This window comes from Symphodus melops (genome assembly GCF_947650265.1).
Source record: "Symphodus melops genome assembly, chromosome: 20".
Classification (NCBI taxonomy): Eukaryota; Metazoa; Chordata; class Actinopteri; order Labriformes; family Labridae; genus Symphodus; species Symphodus melops.
In genome coordinates this window covers 3,134,285-3,151,957 of record NC_136710.1, presented here as the reverse complement: position 1 = coordinate 3,151,957, position 17,673 = coordinate 3,134,285, and the positions used below count along the sequence as shown (strand labels likewise).

General features: G+C 43.3%; 1 protein-coding gene across 1 annotated transcript in view; it reads left to right on the top strand.

Annotated features, from left to right (window-relative positions):
• Positions 1-17,673, top strand: part of LOC306841967 (phosphatidylinositol-binding clathrin assembly protein) — a 77,644-nt gene that overhangs the window by 17,215 nt on the left and 42,756 nt on the right. The window contains 1 exon segment of the mRNA XM_079372012.1: positions 2,327-2,469. Coding sequence (XP_079228138.1) covers positions 2,327-2,469 — 143 coding nt within the window.

The following is a 17,673-nucleotide window of genomic DNA, read 5'->3' as shown; positions in this document are numbered from 1 at the left end:
GGCTCAGTCAACGCGCTGATGCTTTCATATGGCTGGAACGTTTCCCAACAGGCATGAAACGCTGTGATTTATCTTCCTGCCACTCAGCGTGCTGAAGACTGCAATCCAGAAGCACTCAGTTAGCGTCTGAACGTGGCCGCGCTCGGCTGCCGCTCACAGCCCTAAATGGATGCTTTGTGCTGTAATGCACCTTGTGTATTACATTACTCGACACTCATTTGTATCGACTGAACATCGCCTCGCATGTTTGTGTGTGTGTCTTGTCAGAGAAATAAAGGGGAGAGGTGCCATGTTGAGGTGCTGCAAGTCTGTGTGGGAAATAACATGTTAAGCGTGTGAAGTAAAGAGGGAGCACACGCTTTAGTTATTGAACGTGTGCCTGTGCTTGCACGGGCAACAACACGCCTGATTATGGTGATGAAGTCTCCCCACGGGACTCTCCCTGCTACACTTCTCCTGTAAGTCTAATGAGAAGCTGTTTCCGTAGTTACCAGGTGAGAGCCGACAGCCCATAATGTCCCGCGGTGAGGAACAAAGAATGAGGAAGAAGGGGAGGTGGATGAAGGTTGGAAGTGAAGGCGAAGGAAGGAAAAAGAGCGAGGAGGAGAGAAATGAAACCGAAAAAATGAAATCTGGTTTGGATGATCGATGTTTCTCTCTCTCTGTGTGTGTGTGTGTGTGTGTGTGTGTGTGTATTGATGTTTGTGCTTTAAAAGGACTCTGTGTGAGTGTGTGTGCGCGCCCGCCACCTGTTGTGAGTGAAGACACTGAATCTTTATACTCAGCTTGGGGACCTGAATCCGTTCATATCAATCTCGACTAAAGTGGTGAGCACAGAGAGGCTGCGCTGTTTGGATCTTCTCACATTGTGTTCGGTACATTTGAAATGAATTAGATGAGATGAAAGACTTTTTTTTTTTTTTTTTTTTTGCATTGCATTGCATGAGTAACATTGAGTGAATTTCATCTTTCAGCAGATCATCCAGGACTCACTTACAGTTTTTAGAAATTCCTGATGATGGGGAGTTAAAAAAAAAAAAGATGTATATCTTCATCATTTCAGATTTGACTAATAATAAAAGACGCTCATTTGGAAGCTCTGCATGCACGCTGTGTCAACAGGGAGCCGATCGTGTAATAGTTTATGAGCATAATTATCTTCCTCTTGTTTTTCTCACCAACGGTGCTTCAGAAGTTCTCGAATCCGAAACATGATTGAATGAAAATGTTGTTCTGTGTCTGTTCATCCCTTTATGGAATAATTCAGGTTCGTACTTAATGTCAGTTTTGACAGTTAGCGTTAGCTTTAGGGGCTCGGCTGATTTGTGAATTTTTGTCTCCGATATCTTTCTTTGATCTTTAGAGATAGATTTAGATCCCCTCAAATGCAAATACAATCAAGTGGAAAGTAGCTGAGCGTGTTCGTGCGTCACTGCGCTACACCGGAGTATAGCGCCCCCTGCTGGCGAAAGAGAACTGCATGTTTAATCCAACCATACTCAACTAAAATGCTCCAGAAATTAACCAGAAATTAAATACAGAAATATTTCACTTTATCTGTGATAAAATTAGCCGACATAGTCACTGGTTATGCTAACATCGGACGATTGACCGGTTGGGCTCTACGTTCATATTTGTCAAACAGTATTATCACAAATAATTCACTTTCAAAGAAGTTTCAGGTGAGCTTTTGGTTGTCGGATACAACGGAGAAAACCAAAGAGATGCTTTAACCATTACAATATATTTATGAAAAAACATCTCGATGCGGTAAAAGTCTGACCGTCACCTGAAGGACGGACAAAGCCGTGCACAGAGGACAAACACTACATCCTGTTACAGGAGGCAGAGCAAAAGACTTTCACTTCTTTACATCACAACATAATAGTTTCATGGTAAGTCCTCCTTATCTCGACTTTCTCCGGCTTCTGTTTAACGCCTCGAGGTCCAATTTTCCTCCAGGTTCAGTGAGTGAGCGACACCTGAACTCCTGCTGGAGGAAAAAAAAAACGAAAAGAGAGCGAGACACAGGAGCTGAGAGGAGGATGAGGTTATAAAAAAATAAAAAAATAAAAAAAAAGTTCCTGCAGCTTCGAATCTGTCCTTCACATTTTATTTCAATTCAGCTGAAGCGTGTGTTTGTCCGTCCTTGGTCGGTCTGTGCGTCTGCATTTCTCCGTCTGTGTGTGAGGAAAAGCAATTTGGCCCGTGTTGTCGATCAGGGTCATCGAACCTTTTTTAAAAGCGTTTCTCCTCACTGCTCATTCTTTTTCTGCTGTTTTGTAACGTTTCGTGTCGTCCCCCCCCCCCCCCCCCCTTTCCTCAGATCTGATTCACTGCACCAACGAGATGAACGTGAGCATTCCCCAGCTGGCCGACACGCTGTTTGAGCGCACGGCCAACTCCAGCTGGGTGGTGGTCTTCAAAGCCCTGATCACCACACACCACCTCATGATGTACGGCAACGAGGTAGGAGGCCACACACACACACACACACACACACACACACACGTGAAAAACACAGCTTCACACTCAAAGAAAAGCCTCCAGGGCAGTCAATGAGGGCTTGCATCAATAAGTCATGTTATTCCTCAAGTCTGTGTCGCCCACATATTCATAAATACAAACATACATGTTACACGTTAGGATCATTTATTCATGTTGGTATCAGCGTCAGGATCAACGATGATGGGGGGGGGGGATGTACACATGGAGTGAATAATCGAAATAGCTGCAGAGTGCAGAGAAATTAATTAGCTCAAGCTGGAAGCAAGATGGGGGACAAGGATAGAAGCAAATGAATAATCAAATAAATTAACTTCACAGAAGAAGAAAAAAAAAAGCTTGAAAGCTTCGAAAAATAACACACTCCCCCTCCGCTGTGGATTCAAAGCCTTTCAAAAACAATGACGGGGGGAAAATTCAGATTCGACCAATCCCCTGCTGTGTTCGCTGGATCTTTCTGGATTTTATTTTGTGTGATTTCAAGCAGACGTCGCTCTGTTTAGTTTTTTTTTTTTTTTTTTTGCACGAAGAGGAGCAGTCGAACGCCACATCAGCTAAACGTCTCCATTGATATGCAGCCGTGTGGTGCAGCTTCGAAATGGAGACGAGAGATGGACTTACAGTTTCATTTATTCAAGGTCTATTAATTTCTAATCAGTCAGAAACGGAGTGTGCCTTGCTCTTCAAGTACAGAGTCACGTTAGCTTGCTGCTCTCCGTTTACAGTCCGAGTGTAGAGAGATGATCCAAACATCCGACGAGTGTTTGACCCTGAGACTATTCAGGTCGAGTGACACGCAGTATACTTCACAGTGATTTATACTTACTCCCTAAAAACGCCATCGTGGCCTTTAGCCGCCACGAGCAACTGCATACTTGTGTAGCTATGTTGCTAATTTGTCTCGAGAAACCATGGCGACTAATGTTGGCATGTGTGCACAGGAGGCGATAAATACTGCAGAGCAGATGGTTGCACGTCAGTTTACTGCAAAGATACAAAGAAGTGAAACGACGAGGATGGAACATACGGCTGCTTTGATCGTTTGAGGCAAACGTACGTTTTTAAATGCAGGAAATACGATGCTTCCCAACCGGCCAATCACAGGTCATCTGGTAAAAATTGACAAGACCTACAGACTGGATTTGAGGTAGACGCGTTAATCCATATTGAACACATTTAAAGATTTCTGCCTGAGACATGTAGAGCTTTTAAGATGAGCTGCAGACTGATTTAACCCAACCTTGCCGCTTTCTACCTGCTTTCTTTTTTTCTTTCCTTTTTTTACGTGACTTTAAAAAAAAAAACCATCCTGACACCAACATGTATTAGTCGGGATCTACTTTGCATAACCCTACTCTGGCACTTTAGTGGTGTTCGGAGTTGGCATGCTTCTGTGTTCATTTCACAGACTGTACACTTTACACACTGATGACAGACTTGAATGCACAGGCTGTTAAACACACCCGCAGCAAATCAAACAACATCCGAAATCCACCACACCCATCGCCACATTCCTTTTCCCGACTCCGTTTCAAAAGAGAGAAGCGCCTCTTCCTTGTTTAGTCGACATCACTCGTGTGGACATTATGTAATGCTTCCTTCTGCTGCTTTCTCGTTTGTTGGGTTAATCTCCACTTCCTCTGAATGTAGGGAGACTTGGGTGTGATGTCATTCTGTTTTTGGCGTACGAAACACCTCAAACGGCAGGCTGCCGATTTCACTGCAAGGGGGGGGGGGAGAATTACTCAAAATTAGACGTTGTAGTTGGCTGACTGACGAGCTGGCTCTGACATAAGCTGAGACCTCACACGAAGTTCAAAGGGACATCAGGTCGTTTTCTCGAGCTGTGGAATATCCGGCAACTTTTTTTTTTTTTTTTTTTTTTTTAATGAAGCGAAACATGCGAAGTAGGTCAGTGCAGAGAGTATAAGTAAGTGGTTTAGAGGTATTCCCAAGATGTGGGGATGACTTATCTCTGGGTTTTCTTTTTCTGCTGTTGCGAGTGACTGCAGCGTCGTGTTTCTGCAGAATAGGTAAAAAAAAAATGAAAAAAATAAAAAATGCATGGGAGTCGATGTTTGCAGTTTCCAGGTTAATCGGTGTGGAGAAAATGAAAACAAAGTATGGAAAAAAAACACTAAATTAAGGAGTTGGGTTTTTTTTTTAAACTAATGCAGCTTTATTGTTTTGTTTTGTTGATTTGTCTTTAATCCGTAGTGAAATATCATGAGCGAATGGGTTTAAGCTGTATCTTTTGTGTTTTGCCGTTGAGAACAGAAGCAATTAAATGCTGTTATTTGATTGTATTTTTCCACACTGCCTGTAGCAAGTAAATAAGTCAAGGACATAAAATGTGTCTGGTGCTACACATTGTAATCTGCTTGCCTTAAATTAATAACACAGAGTGTGCTCAGTTTGTTATATTAAAGCTGCTGATTAAACAAGTACAACAGCACTGATTTATGGTGACTGTCTTTCCCTTTGCAGGTTAATTGCATGAGCTGCTGATATGATTTACAGTCATTTAAAAGTCGACAATACGGTACAGTTCATCAGCGTCCTGTTCTGCTTCAGCGACATAGTGCCAGTCTCCCGGCGCCGGCCGTGTGCACTCATCAGCCCGCATTCATCAGGCCTGTCAGGACCGCGGTGCTGACTGAGGCTCGGCGGCCAGGTGTCCCCGCTCCCTCGCCGCCGTCCCATCCATTACAGTCGAGAGCTGAGAGGAACCTGGCCGTGAATATTGGGAAGCACAGACCTGCAGAATTGGGGTCAATAGACGTGTAGGTTCCTGTTCAGATCAACACGCTGACCAGCTGCCAGCCGGGCCGACGGCGGCCTCACAAAGTCTGATGAAGAGTAAACGCGTTGTGAAAAGAGAGCGCCGCTTGTTAGTTCGCTTCATTTAAAAGCTCGCAGCGGAATTCCCGATAAAGTTCGGACAGATTGAAGCGTTAACGGAGCTGACGTGAAACAGCCCGTTTATGTCACTTTATATTTACGACGCCAGGAAGCGGCTGGTTTACTGAAGACTTTCCTCAGGTCGGCCTTCCTCAAAGAGTCGCTGAGTAGCTTGATGTACATTCGTTTAGGTTTCAGTCACAGTGTTTAAAGTCAGCGAAGGATTGTGAGCTCAACTTTGTCGGGCGAAATAAACGGACACATTTCTCTGTAATTAGTAGTTTATCTATTAGAATCAAGAAAAGAAAAGAAAAGAAATAAACCATTAAATAAATAAATAATACACTGTCAAGCCCCAGAGCTGTACATGAATATTGACGGTTTGACTTGATGGTTTTATATCTGATTCATTTTGTTGTTAAATTACAGCGAAAACAATAAAATATGTTGTGCGTAAAGCTGTCAAACAATTCAATTGTAGAATCCAGATTAAGCGGTAATCTGCAAAAGTTAGTGAATTTTTTTAAATCACGTTTGAAATAACTTTATTTTGCATTTAAAAAATTCAATTGTTTGGCTATTATTTTGAACTTCAGTCCTGTCTTCAGCTAGGTGTACTTTAACCCCCCACCCCTTACTTTTATTTTGAAATATAAGTAAGGACCTTCTGGTAGATTGAAGCGTACAATATGGAGCTCTTTACGAATCAAAAACATACGATTCATCCACTCGGAGCGATTAGCAGATTCTCACATCTCTTCATTGTCTTCACTGTCAGATTTGTAAAACTACGGATCGAAGCGATATGTGTTTATGACGACTCGACAGGACAGTAAAAGTCATTCAGGCCCCCCCCCCGGTGCCATTCTGACTCTCTCCCTGGTGGTGAAACTCAGGGGCAATCAAGAGACTGTCAATATCTCTGATCAGGATTTCACTTTGGTTGCTGGTACAAAGCCTCATGTCAGTAAAGTAACACCACAGCAGCGCCTGGAGTCTGAATGGTTCCTGGCTATCTGCGACTGAGCAAGAAAACAAAGTGCTGATTAGAATTTTACAGATCAGGGAAATGCGTAATATTTATCTACGAGAAGGGATATGATTTGTCGTCTTTGTCAAGCCGTTGTCTCACTGTTATCGTTTTGTCTGCGTGTGCTTCTCCTTCCGAGTCTTTGTATGATGGGCTGATTGGCACAGAAAACAATCCACCAGGAAACCACCAAACAATAGCTTGACAGTCGTTTTCCACAGGAGAGCTCTCTCTCTCTCTCTCTCTCTCTCTCTCTCTCTCTCCTGGGAGTCTGGAGGATTTGTCCACTCCAGACCTGAACAAGGTGAACGAAAGATAAAGAAGAAGTGATGAATAGAAAGAAAGAAAGAAAGAAAAGGTTAATTTGTTCATAAAATGTGAGAATACGGGGAGAGATGTTGCAAACGACCGTGCAGGAAATGCATTTTCCTGCAAATGGGGTCGCATGAAAGTCAAAGTTATTTTAAAATCAATGTTTGAAAGGATAAAAGTACTGCTTCAACACATCCTCCACTTTTCTTTTTTCTTTTAACAGATAACTAAAATGATCCTTGGCCTCCTGTTTGGGCTGGATGGACCAAAACTCATATCTCGATATTTACTTGCTGAATGCTAATACTCACAAGTTGCTCAAGTTCGTACGAAAATAACCAGTTTGTGAAATGAATAGATTTTCTGCATCACAAAAAAAAACAGTGATTTGTTGTTGATTCGTTTCTTGAGTTCGGCTCAGAGAGAAAGGGAGGGGAGCAAGCCGTCAACACTACAGAAGACACGTATAATGTTAATTTAATACGAAGTGGACTGTATCAATATCGACAACATTGTCTTACCTCTATATCTTGTTTGGAAATAAATCGATGTATCATAAAAATTCGATGCATCGCCCAGCCCTACCGCCTCTAACAAAAAACAGAAGTTACAGTTTTGACTCATCTTGTCGTGTTTCTACAGTTTTTTTTTTCTTCTATACAATCAATGTTGGGCAACATTTCCTTCCCCTTCAATGTGCTGGTGTTTCAGAAAATGTGCTCTGAAATACGGCAGAAAATCAAATTCTGCTCAAATCAAACGCTTATTTATTGATTTTTTTTGTTTTACTCTCAAAAGCCTTTTCTTTTTTTTTCTTTTTCTTTTCTTTTCTTTTTTTTTTCTCTGTGACTTCTAAAAACGTCCCCGCTAAGATTTGCCAGACCGCGAGGAACATTAAAACCCGGGTACGCTGTGAAACCTCCTTTTTTGTGGGTTTATTTCCAAGGGCATCAGGTCGTTGTAGAAATCCCACACATCGTGCTTTTCTTCTTCTAAACAGTCGCTTTAAGTGTCGTCGGGGGGAAATTACAGTCTTGATTGATGGCGCAAAAGTACAATTAGGAGTAAAGCGGGGCGGCTACATGATTTGGAGTTCATTGGAAGAGCGAAATAAATGTGGACTGACGAGAGAGAGAGAGAGAGAGAGAGAGGAGACATCGGGCAGAAATCATTTAGGACACGAGAGGAGACGGGGACGGTGTGGCGAGGACAAGTGAAAGTGCTGATGATAGCAGGAAGCTGCTTTCCTTTTTTTTTTCCTCTTAGCGTTTGAGGTACAGTGACATTTTTTATGGTGGCGTGTGTCCACCCCGACATCGTCTCAGTTAGCGGCGTACGCACGGCCCATTTGTCTCTTGGTGACGTAATCGCAGCACTCTCATCATTACACTCCCTCGCTCTCTCTCTCCCCGCCCCACGTGGACAACAAGGACACAGACAGAGATTTTCTGCTACAACCACAAACATGTTCTAACGTGAAAAGAAAAAGAAAAAAAATGCAGACAGTTGGCTGAACGAAAAGAATCTGAGAAAACGGCACAAAGAGGAGGTAATGGGAAAGAGAAGAAAAGAAAGGGGAGCATTTACAGAGCGGCGTGAATGTGCTGACTCAAGCGATGTGTCCGAGGGAGCAAGGACTGGGAGGATGTTTTTTATTTGTGTGTGTGTGTGTGTGTGTGTGTGTGCGTGCGTGTGTGTGAGGTCACCCTGACTCTAATAGGGGTCACTTGTGATAATCTGAAGCGCCTGGATGCACACACACTTCCACAAAGTCATCACATGTGCTTCCTATCCGCTGCTGCTGAGGCGAACATAAAGATGATGAGTGGAGAATCAGATTGTGAGGCATGAACAGTTTTTGCAGGCGCTTGTGTGCTAATGTTTAAACAACACATATTTATCATATTATTATTATTAATAAAATATATTATTTTTATATCTCCAAGAATCATGCAGTTAAAATACTTACTGTATTCAGAATGCATGCAACGAAGAAATGGGACTAAAAAAATAGACTTGTTAGTTTAGCTAATGTTTAACATGGATCTGAAAAAATCAATAAGAGACAGTCTTTGCAGCAGGGGTGGGAATCTGCAAGGTAACTCACAATACGACGTGTAATACTATCTGTGATGTGTGGTCTAAAGAAGTATTTTACTAAATGTATACTTACATTTACTAAAGGTGGATTTCCCCTCTCTATTCTGTGATTTTAAACAGACTAGAAAAAGAGGTCCCCATAACACACGTAGGATGGGCTGCTCTTTGTATTATAAAAAGGTGTGTGTGTGTGTGTGTGTGTGTGTGTGTGTGTGTGTTTGTGCTCCATAAAGGACTCCTGCTTGTCTGTGATTTCCAAACATCCTACGTGAAACGTTTGAACTTCAGGGTGACCCACGATGAGCGGACACACTTTTCCTAATGCTCCCTCCGTCTTATTGACAACTTTATCCAACTCAAGTAAAATGGCTGAATGTGCGTGATCAATAGATTAAAGTTTGTGTGTGTGTGTGTGTGTGTGTGTGTGTGTGTTTCTGGCAGACCTACCTAACCGGCTCAGCAGACTCGACCATCCAGAAACTGTCTCAATAGTAATTCTTCTCCCAGTCAGGATGTGCGCATGTCATCCAGTTACTTTCTTTTTAACGTGTAAACCGTGACGCGATTTAAGGACCGAAATGAAATTCCTAATTGCGTCGCTCACCTGCAGTTTTGCCCCTTTAGCTGCCCTGTAGGTGAGCCTGTCCGACAGCATCCAGTCAGACCAGGCAGCAAGCTTAATAATAGTTTCATATAGGGGTAGGATCGAGTTCTGGGGTGATCTTTTTGTTTCTGCAGCTCTGCTAATGTTTGCTCCCCTGTTCCTCTTAAAAAGCCTGCGAGAAGTCTGTTTTTACTCCTTCCACTTCTTCCTCCTCGAGTGCCAGCTTTAATTAGAGCTACTGTAATTAGCTTGGCATCTCCAACGCCTCAATACAGTGGCTTTTAAAACCCCCAATAATTAACTGTTTCACTGCGTTCGGCCTCTCGCCCAAAGTGATCGCACTCCTTTCAGTGTTGCTGAATGGAATCTGTTTCATCTTCATGTGAGAACTTTTGATTGAAATGAAGACGAGCGGTAAGGGAGGACAGAAGTTTAAGAAGTGGCTCGTAACAAGTTGTTTTGCTCAACGTATACATTTGAGATTCCCCAGAACATTTCGCAAAGAAAACATTTCCTATGGGGACGCAGTAGCCTCGCGGTTTGTGCCGCGCGCCTCATTCACGGAGGTTGTATTTCTCTATGTGAGCAGCAGGGGGTTCGAATCCGACTTCTGACTCCTTTCCAGCATGTCATTCCCCTCTCTCTCTCTCTCTCTCTCTCTCTCTCTCTCTCTCTTTCTCTCTGTTTCCGACTCTTTCAACTGTAATATCTCTTAAATTTAAAAGGCATGAAAAGCCCCTGAATAGCACAGAGAATCACTCCCGTGATTCCCCGCCAGCCTCAATGTCGTCTTTTCTTATTATTTTAATCGAGAGTCCCCGGGCAGCGGATTTTACAAGTGAGTGAGATGAAAGGTTTTCATTCAATTTACCAGCAGTAAAAAAATAAAAGGTAAAAAAATAAAAGGTAAAAAAATAAATAAAAAGGACGAATTGGAGAGAAAGAGAATACATTACAAGCATGTAAAATCTCCTCACAAACAAACCTCTGTAGATATACATCAATACGCAGCCTTCAGTTTGTTTAAAAGGTCGAGCAGGTTAATGCGTTACCCGTTCCATTTAGTTTCCACTCCGGTGAAGAAGCAGCACGAAGGAGGCTGAAACACGATGAAAATGAAAATCATTTCTCCAAGAACACATTCAGCACTCTTCCTCTCGTGAACTAGGACAGACCGCCGTCTGCGTCGCACAGATTTGGAAAGTGAACTGATTTCAAAAGTGTTGAATGTTTTATCAGGTTTCTACAAAGTGCAAGCTTTAGCTTTAGCAGCACGCCGAATGAATTGAAGAGATTTTGTTTTCCTCCCTTAAACGCTCTTTCGAGTCTCTTAGAAGTTGTGTTGAAAACAAACGAACCTGGTTTGATGGAAACGTAACTGTAAAGTCAATCCTCTCGCTCTCTTGTTTTCTGATCCTGTCCGCTGATCTGTCTCTGGAACGGAGGCATGAAAAGTCCCAACATAAGATGTTTGAGTTTTTGTTTATTGGTTGGACCCAAACAGTTTGAATTCAAAGACTTCAAAATCCTATTTCGGGCTCCGAGAGATTGTGAAGTAGGGGGCGCTAGTGGCTTGACTCTGTCCACCGTCCTGTCTCTACAATAAGGCCGTAAAGAAGCTTTTTATGGCCACATTACAGATGAGATGATGAATCGTGAAAATGATTGATCGACATTGGGAATGATTGTCTATTGCATCCCTACAGTGCATCCACTCCACGACCGCATTCCCGTCCAGTCCCCGTGACGAGCACGCCGTCTGTTTTAGGATTTCATCGTTTTAGCAGCGGGGCCACGTTAATGATGCGGCCCACTACCTGATTCACTCACCGTCTCTTCAATATGCACAGGGCAGCTCCAGGACGGCTGTGTTGTTGGGAGTAAACGGTACTGCTACCCACAGCGTGTGTGTGTGTGTGTGTGTGTGTGTGTTTGTGATGACTCATGTAGCTCAGCTGCATCATTGACCTCACAGACACACTCATCTACCAGCAAGACACAAGTGCTCCCCTGGGAGCCGGAGCCTACATACTATTAGCCTTGTCACCTTGTAGCCACACACACTCACACACACACGAGAGAGAGAGAGAGAGAGTATTGATGAAGCAGGTTATGCTCTTGCAAAAACCGTCTAAATGTCGACACATTTCTTTAATCCTATCATGGCGACTCTTTCACACTCGATTCAGGAGAGAAATGTTTGATTATGTAAGAGGAGGAGAAAATACTACAGAGGAGGAGGAGGAGGAGAATCCCGGCTGTAAAGGATAGCTGTTTGCGTTTGCTGATGTATGTTTCCACACGTCTTGTTTTCTGTGTGTGTGTGTGTGTGTGTGTGTGTTTTTGGTGTGCGTGTGTGCTTGCATAAGAGCTGCTTTCATTCAACGGCGCCTGATCACGACTCATTCTTCTCGTGTGAGTCATCACCTTTCAGAGGAACTCGGTTTGCAGTCAGTTCTGACGATTTTTCTGCATGCGTGTGTGTGTGTGTGTGTGTGTGTGTTTGACGGGGGGGAAAGTAAAGCTGTGAGCTGCAGCCAAAAAAAATATTCCCATGATGATTTCCCAGCCCCCCGTTTTGAGATGAAACAGAATCTCTTTGATTCCCTGTAAACATCACCTACAATATGTTCAGACTTAAAGAAAATAACTATTTTTAGCTCCTTTTTTTTTTTCTTTTTTTTTGACTCAGAGGACCCGGGTGAAGGATCTCTTCGCCGCTTCTGTCAATAATTCCCCGTGCTGGCGAAGTCCTGACTGCTCATTGGCTCGCGCGTACACGTTGGCAGATCCAAAAGAGTGCCTAGCGGGATCTGATGCAACATTCCCAGAGACCACGTTAACGTGACGTTAGCAAGCTGCACACTCGTGTTTACCAACCAGGCTGCCCTGTTTTTTTTTTTTTTCTTCTTACACCAAAGGGAGGAAGAGATTCGAAAGATCTGAAGTGAAGAGAGTTCAGCTTCCTCCGAGCAGATTACGCACTTCTTCTTTAAAGAGCAGTTACGTGGAAACCGTCCATTACTTCCTCTCTCTCTCTCTTTATATTAACACCCCTTTAAATATTCATTATTAGCAGGCATACAGGGGCAGGCTGCGATCAAGAAGGACCTTTTCATGTCTTACATATGTAATGCTCTAGATAGAGAAAGTTCCATGTAACCAAATGAGTAAAACCTGCTTAGTTTGACTTTCTTAACTATCCGATCCTGAGCTCGAGGTGATTGGAGCTTCTCGTTGTGCTGTCGGTTAAATCGCCGCATCACGTTGGTCGTGCTGTATTTCTCCGTCTTGTTGCGATATTTATATGGGATATTTTTTTTTCCTGGATAAATAAGGGTTAAATAAAAAAATAAATATTTGCAAGTGGGAGAGAACGAAATTGGTTCATAAGCATAAAATTAAATTGGGGGTTTTTGCCCAGTCTTAAAAGCAGCATTCTCTTCCGTCACTTCTTCAGTCCATGCACAACAATGACGTCACTTTTTGTTCATGTAAAACAAGAGGAGTGGAGACGGGCTGACCTGAAGTGTGAATCGTTATCTGTTCAGTTTAAACAAACACTGTGTCTCGTCCTTTACACTGTAGTCCCTTTCAAACATGCTCCATAACCCTGAACTTATCTTCACATTAACCGAGCAGGAACGCAAATGTTCTTATCAGCTTGACTGGATGTTAAAAAAAAAAAAAAGTCAGGTCTGATCGAGCTGAGGTGTAAACATAGCGGGTCAGGCACCATGCAGCGCAAGTGTTAAGTTTGCACCCAAAGGTGTCGCATGTTGTTGAGCGTCAAGTTCTGTTTCAGTGAAGTGGGGGAAAAAAACCCTTTGGGTGGATGTAGAGGCATTTTTGGGATGTTAAAGTAGATCCATCCAGTCTGTGATATCAAACGTGGCTGTGCAGAGCTGCAGAGTCAGACCAGCTTTTAAACTCAGGGATCTGGATGTAAGGTTTCCACGACGACTAGTTTTGACTGTGCTGATCACATTGATTCGGCTGAACTAGGACGCTCCACTTTAAAGAGATGAACTTCTGAACCAACCGGTGAAAAACTTGCAAACGATGTTTTCCAATTTTGTCGCTCGTTTCTATGATGATTCTGCAGATACGATGGCGGGTATGTTGCTAAAAAAAAAAAAAAAAGAAATCCAAGGACAGCGCCTTGTTAGCGTTCATCTTTGTCTTCGTCTGTAGACTGGAAAAAGTGATGATGTGTTTTTGTAGGCAAACCTGGAAGTAACGTCACTTCCTGGTTTGAGGACTCATTCACGTGTCAGTACATTGTTGATAGATTTAATTCAAATTTGTGGTTAATCAACGGTGAAATGAATCGCTAGGAACACGCCTACTTATGATAACTCATGGCACTGTTCCACTATTGGAGTCCAAGCGCCCCTTTGATCCATTTAGAAGGAGCCTAAGCCAAAATGAAATTGGACTAAAGTGATCTGAATATTTTTTTTTATTGTGTGGAGTATCGCACACCTGTTTTTATCACTGTGTGGGGGGAAAGAGAGGAAGCTTAACAGTCTGTTCTAAACACATAAGTGGGCTCACGCGGTGTTTAAATGAGTCATTATGACGCCGACTCACTTAGGTCTTTATCAGCTAATAGTCAAAGACGTGTCCTTGGCTTTTTCTCCACACAAATGGACTCTCTGATTGAAAACAGAGTCTTCAGGTCAGAGCCGGTGCCGCGGTGTTTGGTTTCTAGAGAAACCACCAACTTCTTCGCTTTGAGTGAGAGACGTTCCAGGAAGGAGGAGGAGGAAGTGAGGATGAGAGAGAGGGAGGAAGAGCCCATGTATAGCCGTGTATATGACTGTGAGGCAGGGAGTAGCCAGGATCTAAACGTATCAATAATACATGAGGTTGTTCTCCGATATGCTAACATGAATTATTCGACGAGACGAGGCCGACCTGCCTTTCCTCTCCGTCTCTGAACGTCGCCTCGCTCTCTCTTCCTACACGTTTGTTCAAAATCTGATTTCTCCTCGCAGAACGAGGATCTGTGTTCTCGGAGCTGTCGTCTCTGAATATTCTGGCGCTCAGCAGGTTTTCTGAAGCCCGACTGTCTGCGCCCAGCTCGTCTGCTACAGATTCTTCCTTTTTAAGTATGTCCATGCATTTTGTGTGGGTTCCCTCGGCCTCTCTGTCTTGTGTTTCTGAGGCGGAGAGAGAAAAAGCAAGCTCTCGTCAGAAGGCGTTTTTATGAGGAAGAGAGCAGTCTGCATAGAACGAGCTTATGAGTAGTATGAGCTCTTTCTGTTGCCATGTCTCCCTCTTTTTACCTTTTTTTTTTGCTACACGCTATTCTAAATCTTAATCTGGGTTACCTTTTCTCAGGAAGAGCACTTAAAGGGGACGTATTATGAAAATCCACCTGTACAGTGTTTATCTTTATCATTTATCTGGGTAACCTGACTGCCTGTCAACACACAAAATGTGAAATAAATCCATCCAGTCATTTGTTTGTGGTCTGCGTAAGTCTGACCACACGGAGAAAAACGCTCCGTTTCAAATGTTCTCAGTTTGTGACATCACAAGTTTTGATTCTGGTGAGAAAAACCCCTCCCCCCTCCCCTGGACTCCACCTCCAGCCCAGAGTAAAACTTTTGCACAGGTCCGCCATTTTTATTCTCCCTACAGAGGAGTGATGTCTATGGGTAAAACTCAGGGGGGGCGGGGCTTATTGCATTTAAAGAGACACACACCAAAACGGAGCGTTCTGAGAGAGCTGGTTTCTACAGGGTCACAAACCTCCTCGGCTGCTTGATTCATGTTTTATTTGGACCAAAGCTCAGAAACACAGATGTTTCATTTAGACCACAGGGGGACAATATGTCCCCTTTAAGTCGACATCATTCTTAATATTTAAAATGTTTTTGCCCTTTGCACCAATTCAGCAGAATAGTGTGATATTTATCGATGGGCTTTTATGTTTGGTTGAAACAATGATTCTAAACTGTGTTTCTGGTTTGCTCCATGCAGCCTCTCCTAAACCCTCCCTGATCCTGGTCTTACTCTGACCTGGATCTCTACATGTTTCAGTGTCTTTAAAGTCTCGACTCTGACTCTGTTCATCTTTTAGAGACTCATTTTCTCCACACGAGACACCATTTAATGTTTAGCGTTTTGTCCCCACAGTGTGAGCATGCACACACGCACACACACACACAGACACACACACACACACACACACACACACACACACACACACACACACACACACACACACACACACACACACACACAAAGGGGGGAGAGGGAACAAAATCAAATTCTTTATGCCTTTTTAAACAGTCCCAGAGCTTCCTGGAAACGAGTCAATGCAGCTGAATCCAACACACATGCCCGCAAGCATATTTGTGATCCCAAACACAAACACACACACACACACACACACACACACACACGTATACACACACATTCTTAGATGCTCCAACGGACCAGGAAGAAGCTGGTTCTCCGCCAGATCGAGAAGTTGGCAAGCCAGCAAATCTCAGATCATTTTAAGTCAGTTGGACAGAGACCGCCTTAACTTTAAGATGCTTTCGGGAAGCCCGAGGCCCCGAGTTTCCAAAACGGTGGAAAGTCGCCAAGAGTCATTCCTCTGCAGCCTGTTATTTAACGTCGTGCAGAGGACGAGATAGCGGAGATGTTCACGAGGGACCAAATGCAAGTTCAACGTTCTCCCTAAGAGACGCAGTCGAGGTTAAGTCTCAAGGTTTTATAGTCTAAAGTTCAAGTCACGTCTCTGGTCTCTCTCGTGGTTTGTCTTGGCAACAGGATTTTATACAGTATTGTTGTGTGTGTGTGTGTGTGTGTGTATAAAATAATTCATCATATTCAATACCAACAACACATGTAGAGGAAGCCCAATCCTCACTTCCTCGAAGCACCATCGTCTTTACAAATGAAAGCAGAAGCACAACAAGCCGCTTGTTTAAATTTTAATTGTTTTTTTGTTGTTTTGTTTGTTCTTGAGAGTAAATGAAACATTAAAAAGCGTCTGGGAAGCGAAAGGCCGAGAGGTGAAAGAATAATCCAGACTGTTAAAGGAAGTAAAGTGTCGTAGATTGACAATAATGTTGTTTTCGTGTTTTCACCCAGATCTAAGGTCTAAAAAAAAAAAAAAAAACAACTAGTTGGACTGAAATCTCAACGTTGAGGAAAAGACAGTGTCGTGGCTGCTCAGTGTTGGGAAATGTAAAATACGGAGCTTCCGGTCTTTTCTTTGTAACTTTGTAAGACAGACGGGAGCCGTTGAAAAGTGTCACTACACTTTCGGTTTCTTCGAATGTTCGTCCAATCCTCGACTTCGTCTCGAAGGTTAATGAATCATTTTCATCCGGCTTCCTCGTGCCAGTTGTTTTTCCTTTTTGCCCGGTTTCTCTCCGAGCTCGAAGTCGTCCCTGTTAAGTGACTGGAAACGAAACGGCAGGAAGGAAAGTTAATTTTTAAACACAAAGGCCTCCAGCCCGAGGTGCCATAAGTCACTGAAGTTCAACCGTCTGAAGCAGCAGGAAGTGGAGCGACGTCGCCCCCCCCCCCCCGTAGAGCGAACCACTGAACGTCTGACTGCTCCGGGGTCGTTCTCCGGGGCGACCTCTGACCTCGCTGCGAGAAGGCACGCAGACAAACGACAAAAGGAGACAATTATAAAGACGTTCTGATTATTCCTTAATCCCCAAAGTGCGTCAAAAAGTCTTTGTTGAAGTGTTTGAGTCTCAGCAGAAAGACTCGTTTGAATGGAGATTTAAATTCATGTCAGTGCTGAATCAGATAATAATATAATAATATAATAATATTAGCTGCTGGCTAATGAGCACAAGCTAGTACCATCCGCCTGATAGGAGATGCATCTCCAGCTTGACGACCAAACATTAACCAAACTGATGTCACCGAGTTTATGACACTCGTGGTCGAATCTTCTGTACTATTCAAATCTATAAAGTACACAGTGCTCCATTGCTTTAGGCAGATTGGGCCTGTAGATTTGCTTAATCGCCCTGGTAACCAAACAAATGGGGACACACACACACACACGCACACACAGGCGACAGGTAAAAAAAACCCCAAAGATGTCAGCATGTGAATGGATACTCTGTCAGTTCAGACGTAAGAGTTTGGTTTCTAACGTTGTGTTGTTGTTTTTTTCCGGATGGTTTTGGACGGGCTTTCAGGAAAGAAAGAATTCCAACATGGCCGACGTGCAACT